The sequence below is a fragment of the Lepidochelys kempii genome, chromosome 8, assembly GCF_965140285.1.
Source record: "Lepidochelys kempii isolate rLepKem1 chromosome 8, rLepKem1.hap1, whole genome shotgun sequence".
NCBI lineage: Eukaryota > Metazoa > Chordata > Testudines > Cheloniidae > Lepidochelys > Lepidochelys kempii.
This window is the reverse complement of record NC_136387.1, coordinates 97727827-97750533: the sequence shown is the minus strand read 5'-3', so window position 1 is coordinate 97750533 and position 22707 is coordinate 97727827. Positions and strand designations below refer to the sequence as shown.

Here is a 22707-nt window from a genome sequence, read left to right as displayed (position 1 = left end):
GAAGTGTCTTTGTGCTGAGTTCCTCTACCCCCTTTCAGACATGGCAGAGCAGACGCACAAGTACCAGGCAAAACCCCAGAAGTGCTCTGTATATGAGGAAGCTTTCTTAGGCTCAGCAGAAGGTAAAAGGTGCCTACCCTGCACCCTGCCAACCCTATCTCTGCTAGGGCAAGGGGCTCTAAATTTGTACAGGCATGTTGGGTTCCCTGTCCACCCAAGGAGCCTCAACTTCACCATGGAAAAAACCAACCAGGAGGTACAGAGCAGAACAGGGAGAGGTTCCGAAGATGAGGACCTCATCCAGGTGACCCGGGGGTAAGTCCTGGGGCAACAAAGGACAGTAAAGATAAGACAACATCTATTGGGGTTTTCCCATATGCCTTCCAGACCTTCAGGTTCTCACAAAAGACCCTAGACTGGAGAGATGGGGTGCACTTCTGTGACCCAGAATGACATACAGTATTTGGAGCAACAGGGAAAAGAACTGCAGCATCAAGCTCTTGGATCTTGCAGCTGCTAGGCTAGCTCTACTAAGATTCCAGAGCTTCCTAAAGGGTGACCACATCTTGGTCCAGCCAGCCAACACGACCAGGTTGCATATATAAACAACCAAGGGGGAAGAAAAAGCATAGCTCTACATCAGAAATGATGAAGAAAATGGAATGGGCAAACAAGACTCTCCCTTCCCTAAAGTCAGTACCCACAAACGACTGGCTCAGCAGGTGTAATGAGTAATGCCGAACCAGAAAGTCTTCACTCTGATCTTGCAGATGTTCGGTCCCCACCCAGTTGACCTCTTTGCCCATTGCAAGAATGCAGAATGGCAAAAATTCTTCACCCAGGAAGTGGACCCCAAGTCCATGTGGACAAACACTATGTTGCATAGCTGGCTGTAAAACCTGCTATATGCATCTCTTCCCTTCCCTCTCCTAGGGAAGGTGAGCCAAACGATAAGATGAGAAGAAGCAAGGGTGACCATGCTAACTCTGTACTGCCCAAGAAGGCCCTGGTTCTGTCATACGATAGAATTGAAGCTGGAACCTTTGTTGTAGCTTCCAATGAGACAAGACATCTTTTTTCCAAGGCCCATTCCTCCATCAATACTCAGATAATTTTCAACTGACAGTGTTGCTCTTGAAAAGCAATCATTAGGCTTTTCAACTATCTTCCAAAATGAGCAGGATTCTGCTCTCATCCAGGAGAGTTTTCACACTAAAAATCTGCTCCTCTGTGGAGACCAAATTCAGTTTGTGGTGCCAAGAATGCAGTGCAGATCCAAGGATACTGGTATTCAGGCCGCTCTGAACTTCCTTCAGGAAGGTGCTGATAAGGGCCTTCAGCCCATTATCATAGCTCCAGGTATCAGCTCTAAGTAGTGTCCTATTCACAGGATCCTCTGGCTCCTTGGAAGAACCATCAGGTATCCAGATCTTTCAGAGCAATCACTGGCCAGATCTTTCCTAAATGGGACCTGTTGCTGATGTTGAAAGCCCTAACCACCTGAGCCTCTGAGTTCCTTTGTTCTGCCCATGACCATAGCACTCAACTGAGAAACAGTGGTACACCCTAGATGTAAGAAGAGCATTGAAGACTTCCCTCAAGCATGCAGAATCCACAAGGAGATTGGGCTCCCTGTTCTTTCTTTCATCCCAAGGTGCTTATAGTATACAGCCTATCCCTTACCAGATGGATCAGACTACGCATCTTGGAGGCATACAAGCCATTCAACGCACTGTTCCAGAAGGAATTGAGGTGCATTCTTCAACTTACATGGCCACCTCCTGGGCCAAAAGAGCACACACTTCCACTGCAGAAATCTGTGAGAAGTCACATGGTCACCAGCTACCACCTCTATTAGAGGCTGGAAAGTGAATTTTGAGTGCATAGACAGGAATGGGCTGCAGGTTGTGGTCCAGACATAACTTTGACATTTGAACAATTCAAAAAGGGGAGGAGGTGTCTTCCTATTTCTTGTGTTCACTTTTACATCCCTCGCTGCTACTCTGCTCACTGTTTGATACTTCCCATACATATCAGACTTGTGGGAGATGCTGGCCTGCAGAACTGAAAATTATATACCCAATAATTTCCTTTCTACTTGCAGCGTCTTCTACAGTTCTGCCAACCCTGGTTGCCTTCAAAGCCATAAGTCAGAGTTTTATTTGGATAGTTGCCACATAGGCAGTGGCCTATGGTACCTAATTACTTGGCACGGAAGTTATTGTTACTAATCATTTTGTAAGAGTTTTTTCACTGCTTTGAAATTAATCATCTGGCAGCAAGACAGCATGCCTAGTACAGTCTGTGCTGTAGCTTTGAACTGTCTCTGGAAAATGCAGACAGAAGGGAAATGGCTCATACGTATCAGAATTATGGGAGGCGCTGCTAGTAGAAAGGAAATTATTGGGTTGGAAATTTTCCATTCTCCTACTGCTAGACTAAGATCTGAGCTACTCCACCTTGTGTCTCAACCATGCTTACCTAGCAGGTCTGACTTAGTTCTGGCACCTCTAGTTCTTCTTTGAGTGTTGGTCCTTATGGGTATTCACTGTGAGTGCACATGCATACCATGTGCCCAGGGTCAGAAATTCTTCAGTAGCAGTGTTCGTTGGTCCGTGCCTGCGCCTCCTCATCCTGCAAACAGAGTGCATAAGGGGTGATGCCAACTGAGAGCTTCCTCTACTCCTTTTCTACTATTTTGTTTTGGGATGGAACCCTCCTCCATAACTTCTAGCTTTGTAAATCCATTTTTCATAGATAATGTTAATAGTTGTAGTTTAATTAGTGAGTATTGGGTTTCCTGCTCTTCTGCACGCCCTCCCTCCCCCCATGTTATTTCCCCAACATTCAGAGCACTTTGTAACTATTTACAGTTGAACTCTGGAGTAGGCTTCCAAAGGAGGTTCTAGAATTCTCATCACTGGAGGTTTTTAAGAATAGGTTCAAAACCTGTCAGGAATGGTCTAGATTTACTTGAGCTTGCTTCAGTACAGGGGTCTGATCTTGATGATTTCTCGAGGTCCCTTCCAGCCCTATATTTCTCTGATTCTATAACTATCATGTAGCTGGTTGAGAGGATATCCAAGACGAATTTGTCCAAAGTTAGATGTTGAGACGTTGGAAGGAAATGGGTCAGGCAGCCACCAAACGGGATGAGGGAAGCTGGCTGTACTGCGACTGCTTGACAGCTCTCAAGTGTCCTGTCAAAATCCTACCTTTGGTAGATGGCTGGGTCTGAAGAAGGGGTGGGGTAGTGTATCTGCTGTTCTATACCCTCTGGTGCTTTCTCGGTGTTTCACAGCTGCAGGGCTGGCCAATATCTATATTGCAGTGCCTTCGAGTACTTTCTGCAACGCGCTGGGGAGTAGATTCCTATGGAACAGAGAGTGACATGGGAGTCTGAGTGACTAAAGTGACTCATTGGTCTTTTCAATGAAAAGGTTGTTACCCTCAGAGAGGTTTCAGAGGAACAGCCGTGTTAGTCTGTATTCGCAAAAAGAAAAGGAGTACTTGTGGCACCTTAGAGACTAACCAATTTATTTGAGCATGAGCTTTCGTGAGCTACAGCTCACTTCATCAGATGTTTACCGTGGAAACTGCAGCAGACTTTATATACACACAGAAATCATGAAACAATAAAGATGATGTCTGTCTGTATCTGTACAAGTTTCTTCATGCAGTTGATAGATTTCCACTCCATACGGCTAAATGCAGTGCCTTGCATAATGACAGGTTTCAGAGGAACAGCCGTGTTAGTCTGTATTCGCAAAAAGAAAAGGAGTACTTGTGGCACCTTAGAGACTAACCAATTTATTTGAGCATGAGCTTTTGTGAGCTACAGCTCACTTCATCAGATGTTTACCGTGGAAACTGCAGCAGACTTTATATACACACAGAAATCATGAAACAATAAAGATGATGTCTGTCTGTATCTGTACAAGTTTCTTCATGCAGTTGATAGATTTCCACTCCATACGGCTAAATGCAGTGCCTTGCATAATGACAGGTTTCAGAGGAACAGCCGTGTTAGTCTGTATTCGCAAAAAGAAAAGGAGTACTTGTGGCACCTTAGAGACTAACCAATTTATTTGAGCATGAGCTTTCGTGAGCTACAGCTCACTTCATCAGATGTTTACCGTGGAAACTGCAGCAGACTTTATATACACACAGAAATCATGAAACAATAAAGATGATGTCTGTCTGTATCTGTACAAGTTTCTTCATGCAGTTGATAGATTTCCACTCCATACGGCTAAATGCAGTGCCTTGCATAATGACAGGTTTCAGAGGAACAGCCGTGTTAGTCTGTATTCGCAAAAAGAAAAGGAGTACTTGTGGCACCTTAGAGACTAACCAATTTATTTGAGCATGAGCTTTCGTGAGCTACAGCTCACTTCATCAGATGTTTACCGTGGAAACTGCAGCAGACTTTATATACACACAGAAATCATGAAACAATAAAGATGATGTCTGTCTGTATCTGTACAAGTTTCTTCATGCAGTTGATAGATTTCCACTCCATACGGCTAAATGCAGTGCCTTGCATAATGACAGGTTTCAGAGGAACAGCCGTGTTAGTCTGTATTCGCAAAAAGAAAAGGAGTACTTGTGGCACCTTAGAGACTAACCAATTTATTTGAGCATGAGCTTTCGTGAGCTACAGCTCACTTCATCAGATGTTTACCGTGGAAACTGCAGCAGACTTTATATACACACAGAAATCATGAAACAATAAAGAGATTCTCTAACATTACCTGAATTTCTTCGGTAAACCCTGCTGACTGCAGCCTTGAAGCCTGTCTCATGACCACCAAGGTCACCATGGAACGAGATGCTGTGTTAACTGCATCAAGTAATGCCTGAAGGGATGATCTGGCTACTAACTTCCCATCATCAAGGATAGCCTGGAAGTGGGGGTCTTCAATCCTATGGTAATTTATTTATGAACTCCGGTAACTTACTGTAGTTCATAAAGTCATACTTAACATATGTTCCTGGTAGTACGCAATATGGAATAGTAGGCCGGCTGAGGAAAAGATCTTTCTGCCAAAGAGATCTGACTTCTTGGAATCCTTGTCCAAAGTAGATCTAGGTTGGTGTAACCTGTTCCACTCCGTGAGTACTTGCCCCACCATCTCACAAGAGGATTCTCAAACAGGAGGTAGACTCCCCGGTCTGACTAGGGGTGATAGCGCTGCTACCTCCTCCACACAGGGGAAAGGGCTTTTACTCCAAATATATCCTCATCCCCAAAACGACAGGTTTTCTTGATTTTGGGCTGTTGAATGTCTTCATTCGCCACTCAGGATGATTACCTTAACTGCTATAATCCTGTCTCTGAACATCAATGGCTGGTTTATGGCTCTTGATTTAAAGGATGCTTATTTTCATATAGATATCCACCCCACACACAGTAAATGTCCTGTGTTTTATGGTGCATTTGGAGCACTTCCAATACAAGGTGCTCGCTTTAGCCTTTCAGTTGGTCCAAGGGTATTTACAAAGGGCATGGCCATAGTAGCAGCACATCAGCATCATTACAGTTACCATCTGTTGCCCCACTTGGATGACTGGCTCCTCAAGGGTCGATCAAATGGAGAAGTGCAGGTAATGCTCACTGTCCTGCTCAACCTTTTTCTACTCCTTGGGTCTTCAGGTAAACCCAGGAGAGTCCATGTTAACACTTATAACAATTATAGAATTTATAGGAGCAGTCCTGGACTCAATTGTGCCCACGACTTACTTAACACAAGACACAGTCCTCATGATGGAAGACCTCAGTGTGGCAGATATGGCAATTTTTGCAATATCCTGGAGAAACCGTAATGAATTAAGTTTAAGTATCTTGGGAGTTCATTGGATTAAAATGGAAATGTTTTTGTATTATTGTGGAACTGTATGTAATGTCTCTAAGGAGAAAACCTGACTAAATGTAAACACTGGGAAATGTTATGAGCTTCAAAGAACTATTTGAAACAATGTAAAACTTCAGAATCAAGTGGGTTTCCCAGGACATCTCTAGGAGGAGAGGTATGCAAATTTGACTGTTCTGGTTATGCAAGAACTCCGCCATCTGAAGCTTTGCCCTGGGGAGGGGACCTTATATCTGGCTGATTGAAGTGACCACAAATAGGCAAAGACCTAGCTTGCATGAAGGAGTGACTCTTAGAGCCATGGGTAGGTTATTCTGAGCGAACAAGTGTTCTGAACTTGTGACCACAGGAAAACCTTTGGATGGGGTTTGACGGACTGTTCGCTGGCCAGAGCCCTTGTTGGAGTTGGGGAGACCTCTAGTAAGCTTATTAGCATATGTGTGAGTTTTATTTTTTCTCTGCAGTGCTCTTACCTGAAAAATAAATGTGCTTGTTTAGATAGAGCTGTGCGGTAGCTTAACTTTGGCAGTTGCATTATTTATCATGTCTGAGGAGAAAAGTAAAGCAGGCCTGCTTAGGCAGCCTGACTTTGTGGGGAATTCGCAGTGTAGTCAGGGGACTGCGAAGTCTGGAAATAATGCAGTCAGGGAAGAAAGAGACGTGTGCCTGCCTAATTGAAATTCTGGGAGGTGGGCGGGCGGGCAGATGCCTGTTGACATCTAAAGGCTCCTCCTCCAGCTTTCTAGGAGCAGCCACTGGACCTGGGATCCAGCTGAATGTGTGGGACAACTAAGGAATAACAAGGTCAGGAGTGGGGGTGTCATAGGTTCAAAACTAGGGATCTGGCACCCAAGAGAGATGGTGGCTGGGGAGCCGGAAGCCTGAGAGTGGGTGCCCATCCTTGATCACGATGAAGAAATACAGGTGCAGTTGCCCTGAACTATGACACTCAGTTTCCAACTTCAACTCAGCTGTCAAATGACAGTCAGGGCCTGCTTGGTGGTCCTACGCTAAACGGTATTTTGCACATATGTGACTCCCCCTTCGCCAGGTTTCACCTGTGCAGCCTCCAAACCTGCCTGAGGAAGGTCTGCATTGCAGCCAGGGATTTCTTGGACAAGAGACTCTCACTTACTCCAAGCATCGAGGCACCTCTCACTTGGTGGAAGAAGAGAAACAATGTAGGAGTTCCCTTTATTCCCAGCCCACCCACAAGAACACTCGGCAAAGGTGCATCTCTTCTGGACTGAGGAATGCACCTGAACAATGATATTGCTCAGGGTTCCTGGACTCCACAAGAATACATGCTACATGTCAACCTCCTCAAGCTTCAAGCAGTATAAAGAACATGCAAGCAATTGCTGCTTTTCATTCAATCCACTCAAGTCCAGATCCACTCAGACAGTATGACCACTGTTTATTATATAAACAAACTGGGCAGAGCAAGACCCACACTACTCTGCAGGAAGGTTGTACAGCTCTGGAATTGGTGCAGCCAACATCAGATCACCCTTTCTGCACTGCATTGAGGGGCATTGAGGCTCTATGAATGGTATTCCATCTGTGTATTCTCCTATGGATGTTTCTGAACCTACTGTCACAGAACGGGGTCAGGACCAGCCCTCCTAACATGGCATCCTTCCCTCTGACAACCTAACTTTTGGATGGGCAACTGACTTAAAGAAATCCTGCTTGAAAAAAAGTCCAGGCCATCCTTCTCAATAGCAGGAAGCTGTCTACAAGGTAGCATTATGCTGCCAAATGGAAGCGCTTTTCCCTGTGATGCCACAAGCATCAATTGCTTCCAGAGGGGGCCGGAATTGCCTCTATCCTACACTGTATCCTCTCACTGAAATCTTCAGACCTTTTACTCAATTCACTGAGAGTACATTTAGCAGCCATTAATGCTTTCCATTCCCTGGTGGAAAACTGATCAATTTTTACTCACCCCACAAAATAAAGTATCATGAGAAGATTCCCACAACACTGGCTTGGGATCTGAACCTGGTACTCTCTGCTTCAGTGAACCCACTATTTGAACCTCCTGCTCCCTGTTACGTATATCAGTGAAGGTGGCCTTCCTCACAGCTGTCACCTAGGCCGGAAGGGTAGGGCAACTTGATGTTCTTATGGTGGATCTGCTGTATGCCATCCCGGAGACTGCATCTCAAGTTCAGTTCCAAGCTTCCTTCTGATTTTCACTTAACCCAGACAGTCCAATTACCTGTATTTTACCTGAAGCTTCAGAAGAATGAGCACATGAAACTCTACTCCCTAGATGTGCAAAGAGCGCTGGCTTTCTGTCTTAATAGGATGGAGGCTTTTAGAAGATTGCCATCTCTTTGTTTCCATAGTAGAGAGGATGAAAGGAGAGGCAGTTTCCTCCCAGAGACTTACAACATGGATTTTCAGTTACATCCTTCTCTGTTACAAAAAGGTAGGATCTCCTCCTCAATCTCTTAGGGCTCATTCAGCCAGAGCACAGGCAGCCTTAGTGGCATCCATGCAAAGGATCCCACTTACAGAGATGTGGAGAGCTGCAATCTGGATCTCCATCCACATGTTTACCAGGAACTATCCCTGATTCAAGCCTATGTAGAGGGATGCTTCCTTCAGTTCAGTGATCCTCCAACTGTGATTCAAAGCTCGTCCTCCCACCCCCTTCCTTATTAGTCTCTGCTTGGGAGTCACCCACAGTGAGTACCAATAGGGATCAGCACTTGAAGTGAGCTGTAGCTCACGAAAGCTTATGCTCTAATAAATTGGTTAGTCTCTAAGGTGCCACAAGTCCTCCTTTTCTTTTTGCGAATACAGACTAACACGGCTGTTACTCTGATACTTCCTTTATAGTAATTGGAGTTCTTTCAGATGTGTGTTCGCTATGGATAGTCATGATCCATCTTCCTTTCCTTCTGCGTCAAATCCTCATGTGATTCAGGGTAGAGTAGGAAATGAAGAAGAGGTGGTTGATCCACACCGCCCCTTACGCCCTCTGTTTGCAGCACAAGGAGGTGCAGGCACAGACCAATAGGCACTATCGAAGAATTTCTGGTGCCAGGCACGCACTGCACATGAGCACCCACAGTGAATACCCATAGAGACCGCACATCTCAAACTCCATTTACTGTAAGGTAAATGATCTGTCTGTCTTTTTCTTTCTGTCTTTCTTTCTCTCAGGGGCCTGTGACCAATGGTATCTGGTGACTAAACAGCATTCTTAAAACAAAATACTTTTGTTTTAACTGTAGGAACAAAACGTTTAGAGAAGGAATGTTTTAAAACATTCTACATGTCTGCTTTTTCTGTAGGCTTTCCATCCCCTTAGCTGTGATCTATACAGGCCTAATTTCCTCTATGGCTGGTCAGTGTGTCAGTGTGTTTCCCCCCAAATAACCCATCCCTCTCTTGAGAGAGTGATAGTTTTTAAAAGTGCTGTAGTCCTTTTTGTTCTCTGGTTTTGGTACTTCTCAATAAAACCAGTTTTGTTAATTGTCTGGAGCGCTGCCTGGGAAGGTAGAATCTTCCAAAGCTAATAACTTGGGCATTGTCTTTTAACAACCCTTAAGCCAACCCTCAGTAAACACTTATTTTGAGCATTTATTTCCCTTTCTCCTTGTTTTTCCTTACAGCCCCTCATTAAATTAAACCAGCATTCATACAGTAAACATCCCAATAATCTGGTCAGCATACAATGTCCATAAGTAGTTACAGAGCAACTGCAATTCCATTAGACATCACAAACTTTAAGGTTTTTTATTTAGTAACTGTCTGATAATAGGGCTTTTCTTGTAGTTATATTCATTCAATAATAATAGTATTCACCCCTTGTGTTGTGCTTTATATCTTCAAAGTGTTTTTTGAATGCTAATTGAAGTCTTGACAGTTCAGAAAGCCAAGTATGCTGTGGAGTTGGAGTTCTCTAGATACTAACATACTATCGTTCTAAGAGTTTTGAGGTATTGTTCTTTCTTCAGGTGGTTCTTCCAACTTTTATTCTGGAAAGAAGATCACTTTTGGAGATGTATGCTGACTTTTTTGCACATCCGGACTTATTTGTGAGGTATTTGATTTAAGTACAGTATTAATCAGTTCTGATATTGCCTTGTGCAGTTTCAAGAGTATATGCTTACTGTTTTGAGGAATGTTTGATCTTTATCCAAACTATGCAAAGTGCATCTATATACCATCTAGTCTGTCTTTCATTTTTCAAAAAGCTCTTCTCAATCTGAGTTTAAAGAAAAAAACACTGGAGTAGTAATTTTGTGTCTTACGCCTGTTTCAAACAGCAGTGACTTATTTCAGTGTTTAGTAACTATACTTTCCCCCTCCTCTAGTATTAATGACCAAAAGGATCCAAAAGACCGAATGGTTCAAGTGGTGAGATGGTACCTCTCAGCTTTTCATGCGGGAAGGAAAGGATCTGTCGCTAAAAAGCCTTACAATCCGATTTTGGGCGAGATCTTCCGGTGTCATTGGATATTACCAAATGCTGAAAATGAAGATAATACGGTTAGTTTTGTGGTGGTGTCTTTTACTGCTTAAAATGTGTGCTAATAATTTCCCTAATCTCTGACTAGAATGGCATGGGGTTTGTACCAGAAGCAAACCGTGTAAAATACTGTGATTCTTTTCCTAATGGAAGTTTTCCCATCCTCTTTTTTAGGGCAGACTTCTCAAATGTGTGTTATTTTACAAACAATGTGTAATTTCAATAGTTAATTTCTTAAGAATCCTTTGACATGCAGAAAGTAATCTGTTAATTCTGTCCAGTCCCAAGGGGATACATTTCTTGGTCTTAATTACTGCAGATATAGTCCTTTTTCTAGTTCCTTGAAGTCTAGATCAGCAGCTTTAACAGGGTTTCCTCTTTGCTACTAACCTTTGACCCTAAACTGGATTCATTTTCCTCTTAGAAATCTTACCCATGATTTTGAAGGACAGAGCATTTCATATTTTAAAATCTTTCCAAAGATCTAGGTCCTGAGATTAAATGACAGGGAGAGAGAGAGTCAGAAATCCAGTTCTGCGGCACTCTCTCTTCCTCCTGCACTCTGCTCAGACATGGCTGTCAGATAAAGGTCATGAACTGCAGCACTCCTCTGGTCACAAACAGAAAGACGAGCCCTCTGTTCTCCGGTCAAAGCCTGGGCAAGCTGGAGAAGCGCAGCTTGAAGCATTCGGATGTGTCAGCTGTGTGGATGGACCAGAGGCAGCAGGACTCCCTTCTGCTGCTAGAGGAAAGGCTGCAGCAGTTTAAAATGCAGCATATCTGGTTCCACGAGTGCCAGCTTCTCAGACCCTCCTAGCTCACTCAGAATTCCCCAGCCTGGGAAGATATAAAATGTATCATAGGGGTTTTAGGTAGCAAGGTGTGAACTCAGAAGTCATCTATCCTAGATATTTATGCACGATCACGGTAATCCCTGAGCACCTTCCAAACACTATATATGTATCTGTAATCAAATTGATTCCAGAAACTGGGATGTTCTCTAAAAGGCCCGGTATCAGTGGGTACATACCTTTCCTCTTCAAACCAGCAAACCGACAACTATGTGGAAGCTGCACCATGTTAGGATTCTAAAATTGTGTTAAGAGATGGATAGTTTTCATAGAAGCTACTTCAATGGACCATGTCCTAGATATTTTTGAAAACTGTATGTACCATGTCAAACGAAGGCAACTCTTAACTTGTTTGCAGGAGCCTGTTTCAGAGGGACCAATACCTTGGGTTACCAAAAACAGTGTAACATTTGTAGCAGAGCAGGTCTCTCACCACCCTCCAAGTAAGTTGCTATGCTACTGGAGTCTTATACTATTGGACAGGAACTGAGTAACAGTGAAGTCAGTTTTTAAGTTTTGACCTTGAATCAATATTTTCTGTTTAACAATGAATTTTCAGTCTGACATTTCTCTCTCCTTAGATCATTTTTCTGGAAAGTAAATTGCAAAGTCTCGCTCTTTCTCTCCATCCCTTTCACCTCCCCTGCAATATCTTGTAATTTATCTGGATGTAAAAATTGTTTCTAATTATTATAAATGTCTTGTTGTATTACATTTTTTCTTAAGTTTCAGCATTTTATGCCGAGTGTTTTAGCAAGAGAATACAATTCAATGCTCACATCTGGACCAAGTCAAAATTCTTGGGGATGTCCATTGGTGTTCATAATATAGGGCAAGGTAAGTGTGTGTATGTAGTTTAAAAGGTAAACTCTTGAGCATTAAGAAACTAATGTTAACTCAATTTTAATTGTGTAGAAAAAGCAATTTCTACAAACTTCCTGCAATGTATTACTCATGCTCAATAAAATTTCTGATGACTTGACCAAGTAGCTGCTGTAGCAGTCTTGTCAGTGGCTAGAGACCCAGGATCCATTTCCAGTGCATCACGGACACCGCTTGTCCTTGAGTGAGCTACTTTTCAGAGGTGGTGAATGTCCACACCTCCTATTGAAAGCTATAGGAATGATGGGTGCTCAGCCCCTCCAAAAATCAGGCCTTTAACCTCTTTATTTTTGTAATGCTTACGTTTGTCAAGTGTTTTGAGATTTCTATGTGAAATGTCCTCTAAAAGTGCTGTTGATTATTAGTACAGTAGTAATTTTTTCTTTCTGACAGGTTGTGTGACATGCCTAGATTATGATGAGCACTATATTTTGACTTTCCCCAATGGTTATGGAAGGCAAGTAAATGCTATACCTCTTAGTCTTTAAAATTTTTTGAGATGGCAGTGAGCACCTGTTTCTTTTTAAGTTTTTGAAAAGTGCAATTGTTTATCATTGCAGATCTATTCTCACAGTGCCATGGATAGAACTGGGTGGAGAATGCAGTATTAGTTGCTCAAAAACAGGCTACAATGCTAGCATCATCTTCCACACAAAACCTTTTTATGGAGGAAAGAAGCATAGAGTTACAGCTGAAATTTTGTAAGCTTTTTTTCTCTTTCAGTCTTGCTCCATTTGTGTAAATGCTCACAATTGTTTTTTCAGAAGAGTAATTTAGATGGCTGTACTCAATATCTCCAACTATAGCGAAAGATAGGTTTCAGAGTAGCAGCCGTGTTAGTCTGTCTTCGCAAAAAGAAAAGGAGTACGTGTGGCACCTTAAGAGACTAAATTTGCTAGTCTCTAAGGTGCCACAAGTCCTCCTTTTCTTATAGCAAAAGATTACATCCATGTCATTGCTCCCAGTTGTGGGCCACCAGATTAGTCTGGGCATATCAAGTCAGAAGATGTGCATTAAGATGGAAGGAAAGCTGCTTGAAGCAGGATCTATCATGCCCTACTGCAAAAATATTCCTCTCTCCTTTTGCAGGAATAGATGGATCCTGCCCATATGCCAGAATAGTTAATTATATTTTACGTACCTAGCAGCAAAAGCTTTATTATAGAAATGATTATGCTTTAGTTCCACTCCTAAAAGATCTTTTCTGTAATGTTGCTGACATAGAATAGCATCTCCATTTCAGCCTGGGCCTCTGTACGGGGAGTCTAATAAAATTTAGATTTGTAGTTGAATTCACGCTTATTGTGGTTAGAGACTGTCTGTGCACATGATCCCGTCACTGATACTTTCGTTTTTCCTTCCCCTATTGGTTATAATAATTTGTTGCATCACCTTAAATTAGATTGTAAACTCTTCAATACAGGCATTGTCTTTTACTTAGTGTTAAATCAGCACCTAGCACGGGGTGGGCAAACTTTTTGGCCCTCAGGCCACATCTGAGTATGGAAATTGTATGGCGGGCCATGAATGCTCACAAAATTGAGGTGCAGGAGCGGGTGAGGGCTCTCGGGTGGGGTCAGAAATGAGGAGTTCAGGGTTTGGGAGAGGGCTTTGGACTGGGGAAAGGGGTTGGGGTGTGTGTATGGGGGTGAGGGCTCCAGCTGGGGGTGCTGGCTCTGGGGTGGGGCTGAGGGGGATCAGGGCTAGGACAGGGGCTCGGGGAGCAGAAGGGGGTCAGGGGTGCAGGCTCCAGGCAGCACTTACCTCAAGCAGCTCCCGGAAGCAACGGCATGTCCCCTCTCTGCCTCCTATGAGGAGGCACAGCCAGGCGGCTCTGCCCTGTCTGCAGGCGCCACCCCTGAAGCTCCCACTGGCTCTCGTTCCTGGCCAACAGGAGCTGTGGGGGTTGCGGTGGCATGTGGAGCCTCCTGGCTGCCTCTACGTGTAGGAGCTGGAGTGGGGACATCCTGCTGCTGCTTCCGGGAGCGGGGCAAGTCCCAGACCCCACTCCCCAGCGGGAGCTCGAGGGCCAGATTAAAACATCTGAAGGGCCAGATGTGGCCCCCGGGCAATAGTTTGCCCACCCCTGACCTTGGGGGCCCCAATCCTGACTGGGGACTTTACTGTAATACAAATAATTAAGGGGAGGGAAGGAGGCTGACAAAGGGCTGTACATTATATTGTTAGTGTAAGACTGTTTACAGCAACATCTATATTAATGCGCCTCATTCTCTTAGCTGTACTTTAAGGCTGTCTGGGATTTTCATATGGTAGGCCTACAAGCATTAGACAGCCAAATCTCATTGCATTTCAGTGGGATTTGGACACATTCACTCAATCTTCACCTCTGAAAATCCTGCCCTGTGTTAGTAGTTCTCCACAAATTTTTTGTTTGTAGGTTTGTGAATTGAATTTAGTAACGTATGGCTTGTCTGGATTAGGGTAATGTGCACTGGGGTAGACACTCTGCTCCGGATCAAACCTTGTTTTACACTGGCTCAGCCAATCTAAGAGTTTGCACCAGTGCAGTTACACCAAAAAAAAAACAAAAAAAAACCACTTCTCTGCACCCATTTTCCCATTTGTAAAATGGAGATAATACTATTTTTCTCCCATCTCTATTGACACTTTCTGTTCTTTAGTTCAAGCACTGCCTTACTATTTATATGTATAGTAATTAGGACAAGAAGGACCTGATAGGCGGGTTTTTTAGTGCAATAATGAATTTAACTATTTTACTTTTCCTTTCATTTAGTTCTCCTAATGACAAGAAATCCTTCTGCTCAATTGAAGGTGAATGGAATGGTGTCATGTATGCAAAATATGCAACAGGGGTAAAGCAACTTACCTTGTTTTTACTCTATCAGAAACTGTGTGTTTAGGTATTTGTGTTGCTGGCAAGTCAGAATACGCCATTGCATTTTGTATGTATATATACTTGTGGATGGAAAATACTGACTTTGTATACTAAGGGACTACTGTAAAAGTTCCACACCTGCTTTTTGTAAATGGTGGCTTTAGGTCAAACTAAGGATCTGGTAAAGTGAAGAGTGGAGCACCTTAAACTCCTTTACTTCAGTAGTTTAGATGTTAAAAGCACAGGGAGAATGCTCCTGTGAAGCTGCCTGAAAGTTAGTAGGTGTTGAATAATTTTTTTCACACTGGATTAAAATTGCTCTGAGGGTAGCTGAACTCTGTAGGCTTTTGCTACAGAAATCTGTAAGAACTTAAAGCAAGAAACAGACCTTTATCTGTCCTCTGCCAATAAATGTTAGGGAAATGTTTCTGTACATATTGTATGAACAAAGGCTAGACTAAACTTTACTTTTTTCTTTATTTTTAAACACATTAACAGCAGAATAACTTTCTCTGTTTAGGAGAGTGTAGTCTTTATAGATACCAAGAAAATGCCTACAATTAAGAAGAAGGTAAAGAAACTGGAAGACCAAGAGGAATATGAATCCCGCTGGTAAGAGCTTCATTAAAGTGACAGATGAAGGCTTCTTATCTTGTTCATAGATCTGAGGATTTTTTTAGAAATAGAACTTCTGTAAAAACTGAGAGAGTTAAATGTACCCAAACTATACAGATTAATCAGCACTGTGGGGCTATAGCTGATAGCACTGGAACTGGTCGTTGAACTAAATTAGTGTTTCCCAAATAAGTACAAACGAACCTGAACTTGGATCTCAGAATTTTCTTGATTTAGTTAAACATGTTAAAGGCTTTACAGATTTATTTATAGTAATAAGATTCAGTAAAAATGTTTCTACAGCCTGGTAGCACTGCTTCCTCCCCTAAATCAACATCTGAAAATAATAGCCTCTCTTTCTTTAGCCTATGGAAAGATGTAACCTACAACTTAAAAATCAGAGACATTGATGCAGCCACAGATGCAAAGCACAGACTGGAAGAAAGACAAAGAGCTGAAGCTAGAGCCAGAAAGGAGAAAGAGACATCGTGGGAAACAAGGGTGAGCTTTTATTCAAATAATGTAAACCTGAAAGGCTTTTATCCTTTAAACTGAAGTAGTGATAACAAACACCGAATATATGGTTTCTATCATCAGCACCCCGACCTGTGTTCTACCTCATTCTTTTCCATAAAAATTTACATTTAATTATCCCCTTATTTTCTTCTAGTTATTCCATGAAGATGGAGAATGTTGGGTTTATGACGAGCCACTATTGAAACGACTTGCTGCCACTAAACATTAAGTGGTTATAAAAACTTAAAACATTCAGGTCTTGGCTTAGTGAATTTTACAACTACATGATAAATTTATGATGATCAAGTACTTTATTTTGGAGATCCTGTCCCCTCCAGTTACAGTGGTTCCTATCTCAGGGATACTGGATTTAATAATGCAGATGAGCAATTAAAGCAGGAAATGTCTTAACTATTTGACAGTAGCTTTGGACTTTACCATTCAGATAGTGTATTCAAGCTTCAGAGACATGATGGCTGAGCCCTCACCCATGCTTCAGAAGCATCAATGAAACCTGGGCCTAAGTTATGGGAAGCATACACTTGGTATAACCACTGTAAAGGACATAGTTGGTACCAGTTGCATAATATTCTGGGGCTCTACATATATAAATATATATATAAATGCAAGACTTCACTTAATTAAATCCAGTTAACATTTTTGATGTGTAAATATGAGGATTCCTTTGATTGGAAAGTTTGTTAGAAATCTACATAAATGTTATTTACCACCTGTATGATAAAAATCAAACCTTTTGGCATTTGTCTCACCCCAAAACTTTTTTATTTTAGAAATTAAAATGTAACCATAGACTACAATTGAAATACTCAGTGCATCTTAAAGCTTCATAAAATAGATTTTTCAAACTTCTGGATTTGTATTTATTTCATAAAAACCATTCACAGCAACACGGCTTTGAAACTGCTACGATAAAAAAATTACTTTCCCAATGTTCAGTATGTGAAAAATCACCACTTTATAAAAATCCAGTACATTTTTCTAAATCCCATTTCAAGTGATAAAAGCACTTTGTAGCCTAAGTCATGTAAAGTACTTTTGAAAGCTTTACCTAGCATTGATTTGCTGCTTAGTGTGCACTGTGTTAGGGTGAGAATACTGATAGATTTTTCACTTCATTATGTCCATGCACTGGAGTGAATCAGCCAGGGGCAGTGAGAAGTAACAGGACTTTTCTGGAAGCTGGCCGTAGCCAGATATGCTCTCAAAATTTTGCTAACTGTGTAAGGGTTGAACAGTGTTTAAGCTTTGAGGAAACAATAGGATAGTGATGAACTCACTCAAAATGATTATTCTGGTGCTGTATAGAATCTAGTCAGATTTATCCCCTCCTGAATTAACTTGTGTAGTCATACTGTATTACTAGACATCATTGTAGACTTGTATAAAGGCTTGAAAGTTACTAGAAATCTAACAGCAGCTGATAGAAAAGCTTTAGAAGGGACCACTCCCTCAGCAGAACAAGGACAGCTCTTCTGTGACGGAGAGTAACTACTTGTCTTTTGTATTACTAGCCTTGGATTTCCCTTGCCACCTGATGTATGATCATGGAGGCTTCTCCTTTCCCCACCACAAGGATGCAGTGAGGAGAAAGAGATGCTTTTCCTTCACCTCTCTCCATCACTGCAGGGGTGGTAACGAGTGAGTGAGTGTTCTGGGGAAGACAAAGTACAATTTCCAACTGGTATTAGTCTGTTGCACTCTGTTTTGTAGCAGTAAGTTTACATTTTTAACAGCATTGATAAATAAGATTCACCTTACCACATCCTTATAGCCCCTAGCTACTGGTAGACAGTAAAGTGGCATTTAGACCACACACTGTTAATCCTACAATAATTGATAAATTACAGTCTAAACCTATATTAGCATACTGCCAGATTACAACTGACAACCCTATTTAATGCTTTAGTAGAGGGGGGCAAAAAATCAGCAACAACTCAGTTAATGCTAATGATGAAATTTAAATACTTGTGTTTAAGATTTGAGTTAGTGTTACTTTATAACTGGCTTAAGTGGCCCATTCACTACACACAGCAGTAATAGATCTGAAAAAAGGTGATAAGACTGTCTTTTATAATATACAGCAGCCTGGATAGAAAATAGACATTTTTATTTAAACACATTTGTTAATAGGAGCGTGCATTGTAGGTATCTGACAACTAACCAGTTCCTTCAGTAATTATTGCACAGTTCACTTTAGCATTCATGCTGAACCATCTGTAAACTTTTAAACTAATACTTTGTGTAGACTTAACACCATGCAGCTACAGAAAGTAACCTTCTCCCTCTTTTGCCTTTATTCTATTTCTTAGAAAGGCTATTTAAGAATAGGCAGTTGTTTTATATCAGGAACATTTTCCTTGTAACAGCTGTAAAAATTAAGTTGTTCCAGCTTTCAAGAGGGTAAGGAAGGTTAATTTTAAAAGCTAAGGAATAATCTTACACATTAGTTTGGTGAGACAAAATGATTTGTAGTTCTCAAACAGTAAATAACTTAAATTACACACTACAGCGGGGCAAGATGACACATTTATTTTAATATTTTATGGTAAGGGAGAACATTCAGAGCTGATGTATAAGCTTTGATGTCCTTGATGGAAGTGGTGTTAGTCATCAAGGAGGAAGGAGGTAAGAAAGTTAGCTGAGGTATTTCACCACATGAGGAGTTCTGAACATCAGACACAGCTGGTACTTCTGAGTCCCCTTCATGTTTTCCAAATCCAACCACCTGAAAAGCCAAAGGCCAGATTTTGTTATAAAGAAAGCAGGAAGACTAATATTTTAAATGAATGGGTCTTGAAGCATTAGTTTGTTTCAATTGTCTGCCCCCCCCCAGAAGCTTGATATGCTAGTAGAAGACTAAACCTAGGCAGTGATTTTTTTCCCCTGCAATTTTCAGAGCACATTAATTTATGCTTGTTCTCTCCTGAGATGGATTTAAGGCAGTTACACTATTTCTAGACCCTAGTTAAATTTAACTAGTTTCAATTCATGTAAGTCTTTCTAAAATGATGATAGGACACAGTGCAAGACAAGTTTAAATACAGAGCTTGGACAAGAGTAAGTTATCAGAAGGAATCTAGTCCAATCTAGAACTGCATCCACCCATACTCACATGTACACTGAGTACTTTGCTCTCACTGCCTCTATGAGCTTGGAACCAGTCCACCAGGTCTGCTTTCGTAAGGGATTTCAGAGCTTCAATCTAAAATCCACAAGAGCACACTTTTCAAACTGCTGAACACTATCTCAAAAGCATTCCAATTCCCAACATTTAACAGCAATTATTTGCAGCCAAATTTATAAGCCTTGAAAGCAAGAGTTTGTGGTGGAAACACTAACATGTTTAAGTTTCCACAATCTCTGAAAATAAAGTTTGTTACAACACTCTGTTTCAAGTGTCACCATTAATTTCTGCATGGAGCTCATTCTTAAGCACAGTAACTTCACATCTTGTAAAACTCTGGGGCCCTCAAGGATCAGGGCTCCATGTGGCTATTATCTGTATACAACCTAACAAACATTTATTTGAATCATTGCTATTTTGTGATTTAAAGCACCTGCTACGAAGAGGTTAAAACTTCTATTCAAGAAACTTTATTTGCAGTATTAACAAATTCACTACCTCACGGGCAAGCCTGTCAAACAGATACTGCTGAGTCACCACTTCATTCCAGTTCCTATCCACTTCTTCTCCAAGATGGGAATCTTCACACTCTTTAAGCTTTATTAGAGCTGTGACCTGTATAAGACAACCCCACTTAGAATTTCTTGAGAGCTGGGATTCTAATGCAAAGCAAACACTGAATGTGCTAAATCTAACAGGCATCAGTCTATATCTGGGCTGTTTATTGAATTACAAACAGCCCTAGAGTCCATTGTATGAGGCCATGTCCCCCTTAAGGCCACTTCCAGAAAACAGTGAAAGTTCCATGACAAGTGGGAGTAAAAATTCACAAAAGAGAAAAATCTGTCCTGTACTTAAATTCAGATGGCACCCTCAGGAGATGCGACTGTACAATGCAACCACTTCCTAGAAACCAGGCAGATGCAGATATTAATGTAGCTGCGTACTTCCACTTTCTGCAAACAGATTGTATGTTCTGTTTTGACTCTACTCCTTCACTAATTGGTATTCTTATGTAGTTGATCGGTCCCCTTTACCTGTGTGCTGAATGCTTCTTCAGTTAAATGCTTGATTTTTTCTTCAAAGAAAGAAAGAAAATCTTCTATCTTCTTGTCAACCAATTCAGAGCTGGAAAAAAGAAGAATAGAAACACAATATATAGCACTCCAATAAGTAACCAGTTTTGAATTTGGGAACTAACATCAACAGCAAAGCATTGCCTGAGGAATTATACACTGACAGGGAAAAACACACTGGCCTAGTGGAAGAGAACATCCCCCTCCTTGCTGTGGTACATGCAATGTGAAGACCTTTCCATTTTCAGTTTCTTCCAGTCCTTAAGAAATAAGGTAGAGAGAGCTAGGAAAGAACTTGGAAGACAGTGCTACTCCTATATCAAGCAAGAGATTATTAATGCTTGATTCATCATCTGTCAGGGCCAACAGTATTACCAAATATAGTTGTACTTCGGATGGGGACAGTGAAGCAGATGAGAAGAAAGACAACTGTTACCAGCTGTCTAACTATTGAGATAGAATATTAATATGCAGCTCCTCTCACCTTCTTGAGCCAGCTCAAAAACCTGTAAAATAAGCCCTCCAGGGTTGGCAATTTCTAAACATGGAATCTATCCAGCTGCCTTAAGTTGTGGCCAAATTGTCACCAGAAAAATCACCACACAATTATTTTTCAGGTTTCTTTTTCAGAGCAGAGCTGCTCTGTAAGAATAAACTATTATCTCTATGGTAGTTCAAAGAAGTGTACTTCATAGTTGAGACTAGATTTGTTGTTTTATTCAGTGAAAGCTACCTATTGTCATAAGTCAAATCAAATGTAGCTCCAGTCATGAGGTCACCTTTTTTCATCTTGATTTAACTGTTCTTAGAATAGGAGATAAAAAGATATATTAAATCCACACACAGTCCATCTCCCTGCTACTCTAGGACTGTTCCCTATCAATAAGGCTAAGATTGTGTCATGGTTATTTTTTAGTAAAAAAGTCACAGGCAATAAACAAAAATTCACAGAAGCTGTGACCTGTCTGACTTTTGCTGCTGCAGCTCCATGGTTTTCCCCACCAGCATGGTGGCTGGGAGCTGTAGGGTTCCCCCTCTGCCTGCCACAGCTGGAAGCTGCAGGGTGACCATATTTCCCAAAGAGAAAAGGGGATTTGGAGGAAATCTAGCCACTTGCCTGAGACCTATTCTCAGGTTGGCAGTTGCTGGAACCTTGCAGGGGGCTGTTGCCTGGCACTGAAACCCTGCCAGGGCCCCACTGACTGCCAGCTCCAGAGTCCTGCAGCCCATGGGGCTAAAGCAGAGAATGTCACAGGTCACAGATTCTGAGACTTCCATTAATTCCATGACATAAACATAGCCTTACCTATCATACATTCTCTAGTGCTTTGTGCAATTTAGTTTTAAATGAAATCACACAATGGGGGTTCCACTGCTTTCCTTAGGATATTATTTCATAACCATGTACATTTCACCACCATGAAATTTTTTCTTTACATTTAAGCTCCATCTTTCCATTTTTTCCATCACATCCTATTTACTTCTTACATTACCATAAATAAATCCTCCACCGTTATTTTCAATAGTGGCAATATTTAAATTCTTCAAGAACTTTCCCCCATACATTCAACGAAGGGATCAAAAATAGAGAAATGATTGTTATTCCTAGCAGTAGTTCTATCAAACCAGTGTTAATATCCCTCCCTGCATCCTAGTTTGAATTCTGATTTGGAGTGCTGCTTTGCCTTTGCTAGCAAGGAGTTGTGGTTATCTAGGCCGTCTCTTTATCAGCTCCTGCTTATGGTCTCAATTCAGCAAAATGTAATAGCACATACTTAAACTTATGCCATATACTTAACTACTTTGCTGAATGAGGATCTAGGTCAGGGGTCCCCAACGCGGTGCCCGCGGGCACAATGGCGTCTGTCGGGGCAGATGCGTGCACCCGCAGGACACCGCACCGCCGAAATGCTGCCGCCGGTGAACTGCCTGCCGAAACGCCGCAGAGAAGCATTGCTGTTTCTCAGCGGCATTTCAGCAGCGGGGTGTCTGGTGCCTGCCCCAGTCTTCTGGGAAATAGGAATATGCTATTCCCACAGAAAGGTTGGGGACCACTGATCTAGATAATCAATGTGTTTGAAGCTACACCGGAAAGCTTTGACTACAGGGCAGAGCGCAGTGACCCGACCTGCTAAGCCAGGTTTCTTGTCTGGAACACATTACACCTGTAACTCCACTGGCTTCCAAGTAGCTTTTGGGTGCATTTCAAAATATTGTGTTTGTTTTTTAAAGCCCTATATGCTGAATCAGACTCAGTCCAACTTCTGAGTTTAGGAAAGAGCACCTATTCCACCATAACAGTTGAGTCCATCTGGGATGCTTTCAGATTAGCCCTAGCTTTGAACACGGTCTGTGTACCAGCTTCCCAGAGTGTTCAGTGGAGGAGGAGATCCTCATCTCTGA

General features: G+C 41.9%; 2 protein-coding genes across 11 annotated transcripts in view; one reads left to right on the top strand and one right to left on the bottom strand.

The window, feature by feature from the left end:
* Positions 1–19488, top strand: part of OSBPL9 (oxysterol binding protein like 9) — a 142037-nt gene extending 122549 nt beyond the window's left edge. For 5 of the 9 annotated variants that reach the window (XM_073357739.2, XM_073357740.2, XM_073357732.2 and 2 more), the window contains 10 exons: positions 9848–9933; positions 10208–10382; positions 11572–11656; positions 11940–12050; positions 12489–12552; positions 12656–12796; positions 14851–14929; positions 15473–15564; positions 15933–16068; positions 16238–19488. In XM_073357739.2, the coding sequence (XP_073213840.1) occupies positions 9848–9933; positions 10208–10382; positions 11572–11656; positions 11940–12050; positions 12489–12552; positions 12656–12796; positions 14851–14929; positions 15473–15564; positions 15933–16068; positions 16238–16312 (1044 nt within the window). In that variant the 3' untranslated portion in view covers positions 16313–19488. Of the gene's footprint in view, positions 1–9847; positions 9934–10207; positions 10383–11571; positions 11657–11939; positions 12051–12488; positions 12553–12655; positions 12797–14850; positions 14930–15472; positions 15565–15932; positions 16069–16237 lie in introns of those variants that run through there. The other 4 variants (XM_073357733.2, XM_073357737.2, XM_073357738.2 and 1 more) reach the window with 4 other exon arrangements.
* The window catches only part of NRDC (nardilysin convertase), a 42836-nt gene continuing 38747 nt past the window's right edge, over positions 18619–22707 (bottom strand). For both annotated transcript variants that reach the window (XM_073357722.2, XM_073357723.2), the window contains 4 exons: positions 20266–20356; positions 19727–19843; positions 19217–19306; positions 18619–18829 (listed from right to left, as the gene is read on the bottom strand). In XM_073357722.2, the coding sequence (XP_073213823.1) occupies positions 18632–18829; positions 19217–19306; positions 19727–19843; positions 20266–20356 (496 nt within the window). In that variant the 3' untranslated portion in view covers positions 18619–18631. The remainder of the gene's footprint in view (positions 18830–19216; positions 19307–19726; positions 19844–20265; positions 20357–22707) is intronic.